General features: G+C 51.4%; 1 protein-coding gene across 1 annotated transcript in view; it reads right to left on the reverse strand.

Moving 5' to 3' along the window:
* LOC147095587 (scavenger receptor cysteine-rich domain-containing protein DMBT1-like) overlaps positions 1-14,821 on the reverse strand; it is a 64,054-nt gene that overhangs the window by 15,785 nt on the left and 33,448 nt on the right. Inside the window, exons 5-8 of the mRNA XM_085973665.1 lie at positions 13,112-13,426; positions 7,590-7,904; positions 2,972-3,286; positions 1,629-1,940 (exon numbers count right to left, since the gene is read on the reverse strand). Of these exons, the coding sequence (XP_085829791.1) occupies positions 1,629-1,940; positions 2,972-3,286; positions 7,590-7,904; positions 13,112-13,426 (1,257 nt within the window). The remainder of the gene's footprint in view (positions 1-1,628; positions 1,941-2,971; positions 3,287-7,589; positions 7,905-13,111; positions 13,427-14,821) is intronic.

The raw sequence follows: 14,821 nt of genomic DNA on the forward strand, positions 1-14,821 counted from the left end.
GATCTCCCAACTCTCCCCGTGTTAATGAGATCTCCCAACTCACCCCCCCGTGTTAATGAGATCTCCCAACTCACCCCATGTTAATGAGATCTCCCAACTCCCCCCCGTTAATGAGATCTCCCAACTCACCCCCGTGTTAATGAGATCTCCCAACTCACCCCATGTTAATGAGATCTCCCAACTCACCCCATGTTAATGAGATCTCCCAACTCACCCCATTTTAATGAGATCTCCCAACTCACCCCTGTGTTAATGAGATCTCCCAACTCACCCCTGTGTAAATGAGATCTCCCAACTCACCCCCGTGTTAATGAGATCTCCCAACTCCCCTCCGTGTTAGAGATCTCCCAACTCACCCACCCGTGTTAATGAGATCTCCCAACTCACCACATGTTAATGAGATCTCCCAACTCACCCCCGTGTTAATGAGATCTCCCAACTCCCCCCGTGTTAATGAGATCTCCCAACTCACCCCACCCTGTTAATGAGATCTCCCAACTCACCCCATGTTAATGAGATCTCCCAACTCCCCCCCGTGTTAATGAGATCTCCCAACTCACCCCCCCGTTAATGAGATCTCCCGCTCACCCGTAGCATTTTGTAACAGTGCTCATTCCACATATTATGAACAAATATATAGCCTGCACAACCAACAAAAAACTTGTGTTGTACAAACTCCCCAGTTATGTTTGCTGATTTTTTAATTGTTGCTTATAATCGGTTTTAGATTTATGAATATAAAAATCGGCATTAACGTGTCATTTAACCGTATTGGCGAACCACAATGTACAGTCCCAATAATTACCGCTGCTTCTGCTCTTAAAATGTGGGGAAAGTCCGCAGATCTGCAGAACAGCAGTTTTCCCGCTAACTCTGTTCTGCTCATCAGGTTCAATTGCCACTGACCTGAACGGTGCCCTTGATGGGGCCAAACATTCACTTCTCAAAATACACCCGTGCAGCAAATAAAGACAGGGCTTGAGAAAGAGCAGTAGGAAATACAGTGCAAATTCTGGCAATATATAGTCAGAGAGTCGCTACAATAATCTGCTCAGCGACACTTCACAACAGTTCAATTCCTTATTAGTTCATCCAGATTGGAAGGTAGTTCCCTGCACTTCACCATGTTAATATAGCGGCTGAGGCTCTCCACTGTGCGGGCACCCGGGCACCTTGCAGGGAACAGTGGTTTTGATTGTGTAAATAAGAAGAAACTGTTTCCAGTGACAGGAGGCTCAGTAACCAGAGGACACAGATTTAAGGTAATTGGCAAAAGAACCAGAGGGGAGATGAAGAGAATTTTTTTTACGCAGCGAGTTATGATCTGGAATGTGCTGCCTGAAAGTGCGGTGGAAACAGGTTCAATAGTAACTTTCAAAAGGGAATTGGATAAATACATGCAAAGGAACAAATTGCAGGGGGGAGAGGGACTAAGTGGACAACTCTTCCAAAGAGCTGGTACAGGCAGGGTGGGCGGAACGGCCTCCTTCTGTGCTGTGAGATGCTATGATTCTATGTCCAAGCAGCTGGGTGGGCGGATACAGGCTGGAGGAGGCCAATAGGCCGACACCTGCTCGGGGGGGGGGGGCAATGAAACATGAGACACTCGACAAGGAGACAAGCCTTACCTGAGCAAGTGACGCCAGCATCCTGACTGTGTGTACAGTTACTGCCTCCCCAGGGGTTTGCGAGGCACTGGTCCAGCGAATGTTCTGTCCCACTGCACCGCACACCACCCAGCCACACATCCCCGCTCCCTCGGCCGCGGTAGGCCCCGGTTACCGACTCAGCCTTCCCGCAGTTCAGCTGCTTGCACACGATGTCCCCGTCGGTGAGATCCCAGCTCTCGTCGCAGACTGTCCCCCAGGTGGACTCATGAAAGATCTCCACCCTCCCCGAGCACATGTTGTTCCCATCTGTCAGTCTGACCGGGAAAGGACCTGTGAACAAGGAAACTCCAGCTGAGTATTACACACAAAGAGCAGGAAAGGCCCAGGCTCTATCCCGGCCTGTGCTCAGTGAGCTGATCTCACCCGGTGTGGTACTGAGCCCCCCACACACACAGAAACACACAGAGCAGGAAAGGCCCAGGCTCCATCCCCGGCCTGTGCTCAGTGAGCTGATCTCACCCAGTGTGGTACTGAGCCCCCAACACACACACAGCAGGAAAGGCCCAGGCTCCATCCCCGGCCTGTACTGAGTTATCTGATCGCACCTGGTGTGTGATACTGAGCCCCATACACTCAGCAGGAAAGGCCCAGGCTCTGTCCCCGGCCTCTGCTGAGTGAGCTGATGTCACCCAGTGTGGTACTGAACCCCACAAACACAGCAGGAAAGGCCCAGGCTCCATCCCCGGCCTGTACTGAGTTATCTGATCGCACCTGGTGTGTGGTACTGAGCCCCACACACAGAGCAGGAAAGGCCCAGGCTCCATCCCCGGCCTGTACTGAGTTATCTGATCAGACCCGGTCTGTGGTACTGAGCCCCACACACAGAGCAGGAAAGGCCCAGGCTCCATCCCTGGCCTGTACTGAGTTATCTGATCGCACCTGGTGTGTGGTACCCAGCCCATACACAGAGCAGGAAAGGCCCAGGCTCCATCCCCGGCCTGTACTGAGTTATCTAATCAGACCCGGTCTGTGGTACTGAGCCCCACACACAGAGCAGGAAAGGCCCGGGCTCCATCCCCGGCCTGTACTGAGTTATCTGATCAGACCTGGTGTGTGGTACCCAGCCCCATACACAGAGCAGAATAGGCACTAGTTGGAACCAAGCTCAAAAGATGCTCGTAGTTGAATTGAATGTCTTGGCTCCTCCTTTGGGTATCTGCCCCAGATAAAGGGTCTAATTAATTAAATTAAGCTGGGACGTGACCGAGCCCCTTGAGGAACCAGTACCCTGCAAAACCCTGGACAATAAAGTTCCTTATAGTCCCCTTTCCTGAATCCATGAAATGCAAAGCTCGAATTACCTGAGCAGATAACTCCGGCGTCCCGACTGTGTGTGCAGTTATTCACATCCCACGGACTGCCAGAGCACTGATCGAGGGCAGGCTCTGTCCCCAAACACTTCAGGTCACTCAGCCAGATGGCCCCAGTCCCCTCTCCAAAGGCTGCCCCGGGCAGCACTGACACTGCAGTCCCATAGTTCAACTGTCTGCAGACCACGTTCGCTGCATTTAAATCCCAGCCATCATCGCAGACACTCCCCCAGACGACGTTATGATAGATCTCAACTCTCCCGGAGCACTCATTTTTACCATTCACCAGCTGTACAGGCACCGGACCTGGAATAGAGACGGAATTGAGGCATGATGTAGGACACAATGTTTTTATGAACAGGACATCAGGGGATGAAAGAAAAGGAAAGAAAGAGCTTGCATTTCTATAGCGCCTTTCACAACCTCAAGACGTCCCAAAGTGCTTTACAGCCAATGAAGTACTTTTTGAAGTGTAGTCACTGTTGTAATATAGGAAATGCGGCAGCCAATTTGCACACAGCAAGCTGCCAGAAACAGCAATGTGATAATGACCAGATAATCTGTTTTTAGTGATGTAGGATGAGCGATAAATATTGGCCAGGACACCGGGAAGAACTTCCCCTGTTCTTCTTCAAAATAGTGCCACGGATATTACATCCACCCGAGGTGACAGACAGGGGCCCAGTTTAACGTTTCACTGAAAGATGGCACCTCGGACAGTGCAGCCCTCCCTCAGTACTGACACCAGAAGAGTCGGCCTGGATTATGGAGCTCAAGTCCCAGAGTATATACATCTATTTCCGACAGTGCAGCCCTCCCTCAGTACTGACACCAGAAGAGTCGGCCTGGATTACGGAGCTCAAGTCCCAGAGTATATACATCTATTTCCGACAGTGCAGCCCTCCCTCAGTACTGACACCGGGAGAGTCGGCCTGGATTATGGAGCTCAAGTCCCAGAGTATATACATCTATCTCTGACAGTGCAGCGCTCCCTCAGTACTGACACCGGGAGAGTCGGCCTGGATTATGGAGCTCAAGTCCCAGAGTATATACATCTATCTCTGACAGTGCAGCCCTCCCTCAGTACTGACACTGGGAGAGTCGGCCTGGATTATGCAGCTCAAGTCCCAGAATATACACATCTATCTCCGACAATGCAGCCCTCCCTCAGTACTGACACTGGAGAGTCGGCCTGGATTATGGAACTCAAGTCCCCGAGTATATACATCTATCTCCGACAATGCAGCGCTCCCTCAGTACTGACACCGGGAGAGTCGGTCTGGATTATGGAGCTCAAGTCCCCGAGTATATACATCTATCTCCGACAAACATAGAAACATAGAAACATAGAAGATAGGAGCAGGAGTAGGCCATTTGGCCCTTCGAGCCTGCTCCGCCATTCAACGAGATCATGGCTGATCATCCAAACCCTAGCACTCGGTCCCTACACCGACAGCCATCCCACCCAAGCCCTATCCATGTAACCCCACGTATTTAATCCCCCCAACACTAAGGGCCAATTTTTTATCATGGCCAATCAACCTAACCCGCACATCTTTGGACTGTGGGAGGAAACCGGAGCACCCGGAGAAAACCCACGCAAACACGGGGAGAATGTGCAAACTCCACACAGACAGTCATCGAGGCCGGATTTTAACCCGGGTCCCTGGCGCTGTGAGGCAACAGTGCTAACCACTATGCCACCGTGCTGCCCTCCCTCAGTACTGACACTGGAGAGTCGGGTTGGATTATGCAGCTCAAGTCCCAGAGTATATACATCTATCTCCGACAATGCAGCCCTCCCTCAGTACTGGCACTGGGAGAGTCGGCCTGGATTATGGAGCTCAAGTCCTAGAGTATATACATCTATCTCCGACAGTGCAGCATTGCCTCAGTACTGACACTGGAGAGTCGGCCTGGATTATGGAGTCAAGTCCCAGAGTATATACATCTATCTCCGACAGTGCAGCCCTCCCTCAGTACTAGCACTGGGGGAGTCAGCCTGGATTATGGAGTCAAGTCCCAGAGTATATACATCTATCTCCGACAGTGAGCCCTCCCTCGGTACTGACACTGGAGAGTCGGCCTGGATTATGGAGTCAAGTCCCAGAGTATATACATCTATCTCCGACAGTGCAGCCCTCCCTCAGTACTGACACCGGGAGAGTCGGCCTGGATTATGGAGCTCAAGTCTCAGAGTATATACATCTATCTCCGACAGTGCAGCCCTCCCTCAGTACTAGCACTGGGGGAGTCGGCCTGGATTATGGAGCTCAAGTCCCAGAGTATATACATCTATCTCCGACAGTGCAGCCCTCCCTCAGTACTGACACCGGGAGAGTCGGCCTGGATTATTGGGCTCAGGTCTCTGAAGCGGGACTCGAACACACAACTTTCTGACTCGGAAGCCAGAGTGCAGACCCTGAGCCACGGCTGACACTGACAGGGAAGAATGTGGGGAGTATAAACTGGTCTTGGGTGGAGGAGCAAATCGAACCCTAGCGAATCGGCTGCTCATTGCACTCCCACCAATTTTTCTTTCTATTGAGGTCATGAATTAAGAGCAATTTATACTCGGAATATCTTGGTTACGGTGAGAGACTGGGAAGGGTGGAGGTGCAGAGAGAGATACACAAATCACTAAAAGCCAGTGAACCGCTTCACACAGTGATTAAAAAGGCTAATGGAATGTCGGCCTTTATCTCAGGGGAGCTGGAATAAGTTACGTTCCTGTTGTACCGAGCCCTGGTTACACCCCATCTGGAGCAGTGCCTTCAGTTCTGGGCACCACATCTCAGCAAGGATACACTGGCCTTGGAAGGGCTGCAGCGTAGATTCACCAGAATGATGCCGCCATTAAATTAGGACAGGTTGCATAAACTAGGCTTGTATTCGCTTGAGTTTAGAAGATTAAGGGTTGAGCTAATTGAGATGTTTAAGAATTTGATTAGATAGAAACTATTTCCTTTAGTGGGGAATCTAGAACAAGGTGGCATTACCTTAAAATTAGAGTTAGGCTGTTCAGGAGCAAAATCAGGAAGCACTTTTCCACACAAAGGGTAGTGGAAATCTGGAACTCTGTCTCCAATCTATGAGGTGCTGTGGGCCATCAGCAGCATCGTATTCCACCACAATCTGTAACCTCGTGGTCCGACATATCCCTCACCCTACCATCAGTATCAAGCCAGGCGACCAACCCTGGTACAATGAGGAGTGCAGAAGAGCCTGCCAGGAGCAGCACTTGGTGTACCAAAAGATGAGGTGCCAACCTGGTGAAGCTGCACCCAGGACTACATGCATGCTAAACAGCAGAAGCAGCATGCTACTGACAGAGCTAAGTGATACCACAACCCAACGGATCAGATCAAAGATCTGCAGTACTGCCACATCCAGTCGTGAATGGTGGTGGACAATTAAACAACTAACAGGAGGAGGAGGCTCCATGAACATCCCCATCCTCAATGATGGCGGAGCCCAGCACGTGAGTGCTAAAGACAAGGCTGAAGGGTTTGCAACCATCTTCAGCTATAAGTGCCAAGTAGATGATCCATCTCGACCTCCTCCTGTGGTCCCCACCATCAGAGAAGCCAGTCCTCAGCCAATTCGATTCACTCCACATGATATCAAGAAACGGCTGAGCGCACTGGATACAGTAAAGGCTACCGGTCCTGAAAATACCCCTAGCTGTAGTGCTGAAGACACGTGCTCCAGAACTAGCCATGCCTCTAACCAAGCTGTTCCAGTACAGCAACAATACTGACATCTACTGAAGTCAATGGGGATCAGGAGAAAACTCTCCAGTGGCTGGAGCCATACCTAGCACAAAGGAAGGTGGTTGTTGGAGGCCAATCATCTCAGCCCCAGGACATCGCTGCAGGCGTTCCTCAGGGCAGTGTCCTCGGCCCAGCCGTTTTCAGCTGCTTCACCAATGACCTTCCGGCCATCCTATGGTCAGTTGCAGGGCTATTCGCTGATGCTTGCAGTGTTCATTTCCATTCGCAATTGCTCAGATAATGAAGCAGTCTGCGGCCACACGCTGTAAATTTCTACGATGCTCTGATTCTAAGTAATTCCTCCTCCTGACAAGTGGACCCACTGCTGTAACAATTAGACGGTTGGGAACTAGTTCAAAAATGGAAGCGCTCTCGTGAGCAGGGAACTCCGCTAACCCGAGCAGGGTACTCCGCTCACCCGAGCGGGTAACTCCGCTCACCCGAGCGGGTAACTCCTCTCACCCGAGCGGGTAACTCCTCTCACCCGAGCAGGTAACTCCGCTCACCCGAGGGGGTAACTCCGCTCACCCGAGCTGGTAACTCCGCTCACCCGAGCGGGTAACTCCTCTCACCCGAGCGGGTAACTCCACTCACCCGAGCTGGTAACTCCACTCACCCGAGCATATAACCCCTCTCACCCGAGCGGGTAACTCCTCTCACCCGAGCGGGTAACTCCACTCACCCGAGCTGGTAACTCCACTCACCCGAGCATATAACCCCTCTCACCCGAGCTGGTAACTCCGTTCACCCGAGCGGGTAACTCCTCTCACCCGAGCGGGTAACTCCTCTCACCCAAGCGGGTAACTCCTCTCACCTGAGCAGGTAACTCCACTCACCTGAGCAGTTAACTCCAGCGTCCTTGCTGTGTGTGCAGTTATTCACTCCCCATGAGTTAGCAGAGCACTGATCGAGGGCAGGTTCTGTCCCGTTGCACCTCACATCATCCAACCAGATGTCCCCAGTCCCCTCTCCATAGTAGGCGGCAGTCCGTGCTGACAGGGCCGTCCCACAGTTCAACAGTCTGCAGACCACACTCGCTGCATTTACATCCCAGCCATCGTCACAGACGGTCCCCCAGACAGAGTTATGATAGACCTCAACTCTCCCGGTGCACATGTTGTTACCGTTCACCAGCCGTACGGGCACCGGACCTGCAATAGAGACGGGAACACGATTAATCTGGTCTGGGAATACCTGGACTTTCACTGGGCTCCATGCCTGGATTTTATAACAGGCGTGCAAAACTGCTCCCAGTCTATTGAACTTGTACCTCTGGTGGGGTACAGTTGGAGAATAGAATTTGATGCATCATTATAAAACAAAGGAAAATGTGTAGCACAGATTCACTGGGTGTTACCATGGGTATGGGGTTAGTTACAGAGAGAGACTAGAGTGGATAAGGGGCACGTGAGAGATTAATGGGTTACCAGGGATGAGTGAGCAGGAGTGTGGGATTAGACTGGGTAGGATATTAAAGGGTATGAGGAGGGAGCAGGAGAGTGCAATGGGGAGTGACCCCGCTCACCCGAAACTCCTCTCACTCGAGCAGGTAACTCCTCTCACCCGAGCGGGAAACTCCTCTCACTCGAGCGGGTAACTCCACTCACCCGAGTGGGTAACTCCTCTCACCCGAGCGGGTGACTCCACTCACCGAGCGGGTAACTCCTCTCACCCGAGCAGGTAACTCCTCTCACCGGAGCAGGTAACTCCACTCACCCGAGTGGGTAACTCCTCTCACCCGAGCGGGTGACTCCACTCACCAAGCGGGTAACTCCTCTCACCTGAACGGGAAACTTCTCTCACCCGAGCAAGTAACTCCACTCACCCGAGCGGGTTACACCACTCACCTGAGCAGGTAACTCCAGCGTCCTTGCTGTGTGTGCAGTGCTTCTGCCCCCATGGGGTTACAGAGCACTGATCAAGGGCAGGCTCTGTCCCAAGACACTTCACACCCACAATCCAGATGTCCCCAGTCCCCTCTCCATAATAGGCGCCAGTCCGTGCTGACAGGGCCATCCCACAGTTCAACAGTCTGCAGACCACGCTCGCTGCATTTACATCCCAGCCATCATCACAGACGGTCCCCCAGACGGAGTTACGATAGACCTCAACTCTCCCGGAGCACATGTTGTTACCGTTCACCAGCCGTACGGGCACCGGACCTGGAATAGAGACGGGAACAAGATCTTTGATTTGTAACGCTGCTTGTCCGACATCCAGTCCTGAATGAGCAGAAATTTCCTCCAACTAAATATTGGGAAGACCAAAGACCGCCAAAAACTCCATTCCCTCGCCACCGATTCCATCCTTCTCCCGGCCACTGTCTGAGGCTAAACCAGACATTTCACAACCTTGGTGTCCTATTTGACCCCGAGACGAGCTTCCAACCCCATAACCTCTCCAGCACCAAGACCGCCTACTTCCAGCTGCGTAACATCGCCCGTCTCCGCCCCTGCCTCAGCTCATCAACTGCTGAAACCAGCGTCCGTGCCCTTGGTTATCTCTAGACTTCACTATTACAATGTGCTCCTGGTCCGTCTCCCTTCTGCCACACTCCATAAACTTCAGCTCATCCAAAACTCTGCATCCTAACACACACCATATCCCGTTCACCCATCACCCCTGTGCTCACTGACCTACACTGGCTCCCGGTCCGGCAACGCCTCCTTTTTGAAATTCTCATCCTTGTGTTCAAATCGCTCCATGGCCCTCACCGCTCCCTATCTCTATAACCTCCTCCGGCCCTACAATTCTCATCCTCATGTTCAAATCCCTCCATGGCCCTCACCGCTCCCTATCTCTATAACCTCCTCCAGTCCTACAATTCTCATCCTCATGTTCAAATCGCTCCATGGCCCTCACCGCTCCCTATCTCTATAACCTCCTCCGGCCCTACAATTCTCATCCTTATGTTCAAATCCCTCCATGGCCCTCGCCGCTCCCTATCTCTATAACCTCCTCCAGCCCTACAATTCTCATCCTCATGTTCAAATCCCTCCATGGCCCTCGCCGCTCCCTATCTCTATAACCTCCTCCAGCCCTACAATTCTCATCCTCATGTTCAAATCCCTCCATGGCCCTCGCCGCTCCCTATCTCTATAACCTCCTCCGGCCCTACAATTCTCATCCTCATGTTCAAATCTCTCCATGGCCCTCGTCGCTCCCTATCTCTATAACCTCCTCCAGCCCTACAATTCTCATCCTCATGTTCAAATCCCTCCATGGCCCTCGCCGCTCCCTATCTCTATAACCTCCTCCAGCCCTACAATTCTCATCCTCATGTTCAAATCCCTCCATGGCCCTCGCCGCTCCCTATCTCTATAACCTCCTCCAGCCCTACAATTCTCATCCTCATGTTTAAATCCCTCCATGGCCCTCGCCGCTCCCTATCTCTATAACCTCCTCCAGCCCTACAATTCTCATCCTCATGTTCAAATCTCTCCATGGCCCTCGTCGCTCCCTATCTCTATAACCTCCTCCAGCCCTACAATTCTCATCCTCATGTTCAAATCCCTCCATGGCCCTCGCCGCTCCCTATCTCTATAACCTCCTCCAGCCCTACAATTCTCATCCTCATGTTCAAATCCCTCCATGGCCCTCGCCGCTCCCTATCTCTATAACCTCCTCCAGCCCTACAATTCTCATCCTCATGTTCAAATCTCTCTATGGCCCTCGCCACTCCCTATCTCTATAACCTCCTCCAGCCCTACAATTCTCATCCTCATGTTCAAATCTCTCCATGGCTTTCTACCATCCCCATCTCTGTAACCTCCTCCAGCCCTACCACCCTCCGAGATTTCTGCGCTCCTCCAATTCTGGTCTCTTGCGCACCCCGATTTTAATCGATCCACCATTGTCGGCCGTGCCTTTAGCGGCCTGGGTACTAAGCTTTGGAACTTCCTTCCTAAACCTCTTTGCCTCTCTACCTCTCCCCTCCTTTAAGACGCTCCTTAAGACCTACCTCCTTGACCTGCCCTAATATCTCCTTATGTAGCCCGGTGTCAAATTTTGTTTGATAATCGTTCCTGTGAAGCACCTTGGGACGTTTTACTATGTTAAAGGCACTATATAAATGCAAGTTGTTGTTCTTGTTAATCCCACTGCCCCGCTCTCTCCCCATAGCCCTATAGCTCTATAACAATTCCAAACTAATCCCACTGCCCCGCTCTCTCCCCATAGCCCTATAGAGCTATAACAATTCCAAACTAATCCCACTGCCCTGCTCTCTCCCCATAGCCCTATAGCTCTATAACAATTCCAAACTAATCCCACTGCCCTGCTCTCTCCCCATAGCCCTATAGCTCTATAACAATTCCAAACTAATCCCACTGCCCTGCTCTCTCCCCATAGCCCTATAGTGCTATAACAATTCCAAACTAATCCCACTGCCCTGCTCTCTCCCCATAGCCCTATAGCTCTATAACAATTCCAAACTAATCCCACTGCCCCGCTCTCTCCCCATAGCCCTATAGCGCTATAACAATTCCAAACTAATCCCACTGCCCTGCTCTCTCCCCATAGCCCTATAGCTCTATAACAATTTCAAACTAACCCCACTGCCCTGCTCTCTCCCCATAGCCCTATAGCTCTATAACAATTCCAAACTAATCCCACTGCCCTGCTCTCTCCCCATAGCCCTATAGCGCTATAACAATTCCAAACTAATCCCACTGCCCTGCTCTCTCCCCATAGCCCTATAGCTCTATAACAATTCCAAACTAATCCCACTGCCCCGCTCTCTCCCCATAGCCCTATAGCGCTATAACAATTCCAAACTAATCCCACTGCCCTGCTCTCTCCCCATAGCCCTATAGCTCTATAACAATTCCAAACTAATCCCACTGCCCCGCTCTCTCCCCATAGCTCTATAGCTCGATAACAATTCCAAACTAATCCCACTGCCCTGCTCTCTCCCCATAGCCCTATAGCTCGATAACAATTCCAAACTAACCCCACTGCCCCACTCTTTCCCCATAGCCCTATAGCTCTATAACAATCCCAAACTAATCACACTGCCCTGCTCTCTCCCCATAGCCCGGTATCGATCCCAAACTAATCCCACTGCCCTGCTCTCTCCCCATAGCCTGGTATCGATGCCAAACTAACCCCACTGCCCTGCTCTCTCCCCATAGCCCAGTATGAATCCCAAACTAATCCCACTGCCCCACTCTCTCCCCATTGCCGTATAACAATTCCAAACTAATCCCACTGCCCTGCTCTCTCCCCATAGCCCGGTATCGATCCCAAACTATTCCCACTGCCCCACTCTCTCCCCATTGCCCTATAACAATCCCAAACTAATCCCACTGCCCTGCTCTTTCCCCATAGCCTGGTATCAATCCCAAACGAATCCCACTGCCCTGCTCTCTCCCCATAGCCCTGTATCAATCCCAAACTAATCCCACTGCTCTGCTCTCTCCCCATAGCCCGGTATCAATCCCAAACTAATCCCACTGCCCTGCTCTCTCCCCATAGCCCAGTATCAATCCCAAACTAATCCCACTGCCCCACTCTGTCCCCATTGCCGTATAACAATTCCAAACTAATCCCACTGCCCTGCTCTCTCCCCATAGCCCTGTATCAATCCCAAACTAATCCCACTGCTCTGCTCTCTCCCCATAGCCCAGTATGAATCCCAAACTAATCCCACTGCCCCACTCTCTCCCCATTGCCGTATAACAATTCCAAACTAATCCCACTGCCCTGCTCTCTCCCCATAGCCCGGTATCGATCCCAAACTATTCCCACTGCCCCACTCTCTCCCCATTGCCGTATAACAATTCCAAACTAATCCCACTGCCCTGCTCTCTCCCCATAGCCCTGTATCAATCCCAAACTAATCCCACTGCTCTGCTCTCTCCCCATAGCCCAGGATCAATCCCAAACTAATCCCACTGCCCCTCTCTCTCCTCATTGCCCTGTACTAATCCCAAACTAATCCCACTGCCCCGCTCTCTCCCCATAGCCCAGTATCAATCCCAAACTAATCCCACTGCCCCGATCTCTCCCCATAGCCCTGTATCAATCTCAAACTAATCCCACTGCTCTGCTCTCTCCCCATAGCCCAGTATCAATCCCAAACTAATCCCACTGCCCTGCTCTCTCCCCATAGCCCAGTATCAATCCCAAACTAATCCCACTGCCCCTCTCTCTCCTCATTGCCCTGTACTAATCCCAAACTAATCCCACTGCCCCTCTCTCTCCTCATTGCCCTGTATCAATCCCAAACTAATCCCACTGGCCCGCGCTCTCCCCAAAGCCTTGGGGTGCGGTGCCGGTATGGTTGAGGAATCTCTCTTATAACAGCGATACATTGCGAAAGAACCAATACACACAAAGAACAAGTGACTCCACTCACCCGAGCAGGTAACTCCGGCATCCTTGCTGTGTATGCAGTTATTCACCCCCCATGGGTTTACAGAGCACTGATCGAGGGCAGGCTCTGTCCCAAGACACTTCACATCATCCAACCAGATGTCCCCAGTCCCTTCTCCGTAGTAGGCACCAGTCCGTGCTGACAGGGCCGTCCCACAGTTCAACAGTCTGCAGACCACACTCGCTGCATTTACATCCCAGCCATCATCACAGACGGTCCCCCAGACAGATTTACGATAGACCTCAACTCTCCCAGAGCACATGTTGTTACCGTTCACCAGCCGTACGGGCACTGGACCTGGAATAGAGACGGGAACATGGTTAAACTGGTCTGGGACTATCTACAGAAACAGGCAGCTGTAGGTGGAACATGTACTGCGATGCTTTAAGGGGTAATCTAGTAACTTGTATTTTCAAAAGGCACTTAAACAAGGTTCCAGATGTGAGACAGCGTGGGCAAGATTAATACTAATCTACAAAGATGATACCAGACACGGTCCCACGATGGAGAAAGGAAGGGCATCTAAAGCTAAAGCTCCCCGGATGACTAAAGATACAAGAATGCTACCAGAACTGAGAGGTTCTATCTATCAGGAAAGCTTGAACAGGCTGGGGCTCTTTCCTCTAGAAAAGAGGAGACTGAGGGGGGACCTGATAGAGGTCTTTATGATTATGAAAGGGTTCGATAGGGTAGACGCAGGGAAGATGTTTCCACTTGTGAGGGAGACCAGACTAGGTCCGATAAATATAAGATAGTCACTAAAAATTCAGGAGAAACTTCTTTACCCAGAGAGTGATGAGAATGTGGAACTCGCTACCACAGGGAGTAGTTGAGGCAAATAGCATAGATGCATTTAAGGGGAAGCCAGATAAACACATGAGGGGGAAAGGAATACAAGGATATTCTGATAAGTTTAGATGAAGAAGGGCGGGAGGAGGCTCGTGTGGAGCATTAACACCGATATGGGCCAGTTCGGTCGAATGGCCTGTTTCTGTGCTGTACATTCTATGTCACTATGTAGAAGTTAAATCTTCTCAGGAACAGGAGACGGGGTGCAGTAATGAGAAAGATCAATGTTTATACGGCACCTCAAGTCCAGGAATGGGGCTGGAACCAGACTCGTTGTCACCCAAAGGTCAGAGAGCTGTCAACTGAGTCAAACTCCCAAAGTGGGGAAAGATGCAGGTGAGGCCCAGCTCCACAGGGGCAGGGTCAGCAGTCAACAACAACAATTCCCATTTATACAGCACTTCAATGTAATAAAACGTCCCACGGCGCTTCACAAGAGCATTATCAGACAGAAATTGACACCGAGCCACATAAGGAGATATTAGGACAGTGACCAAAAACCTGTTCAAAGAGGTAGGTTTTAAGGAGCGTATTAGAGGAGGAGACAGAGGCCGAGACGTTCAGCGAAGGAGTTCCAGGGCTCAGGGGCTCGGCAGCTGAAGGCACTGCCGCCAATGGTGGAAAGATGAAAATCAATGAGGCACAAAAGTCCAGATTGGGAGGAGCGCAGCGATCTCGGAGGCTGTATGGCTGCAGGAGGTTACAGAGATTGGGAGGGGCGAGAGCCATGAAGGGATTCGGAGACAAGGATGAGAATTTTAAAATCGAGGCGTTGCCTGACCGAGAGCCAATATAGGTCAGCGAGCTCAGGGGGTGAGGGGTGAACAGGACTTGATGCGAGAG

This window comes from Somniosus microcephalus, unplaced genomic scaffold (genome assembly GCF_052327205.1).
Source record: "Somniosus microcephalus isolate GS21.2 unplaced genomic scaffold, FLI_Smic_1.0 unresolved_chr1, whole genome shotgun sequence".
Taxonomy (NCBI): Eukaryota; Metazoa; Chordata; class Chondrichthyes; order Squaliformes; family Somniosidae; genus Somniosus; species Somniosus microcephalus.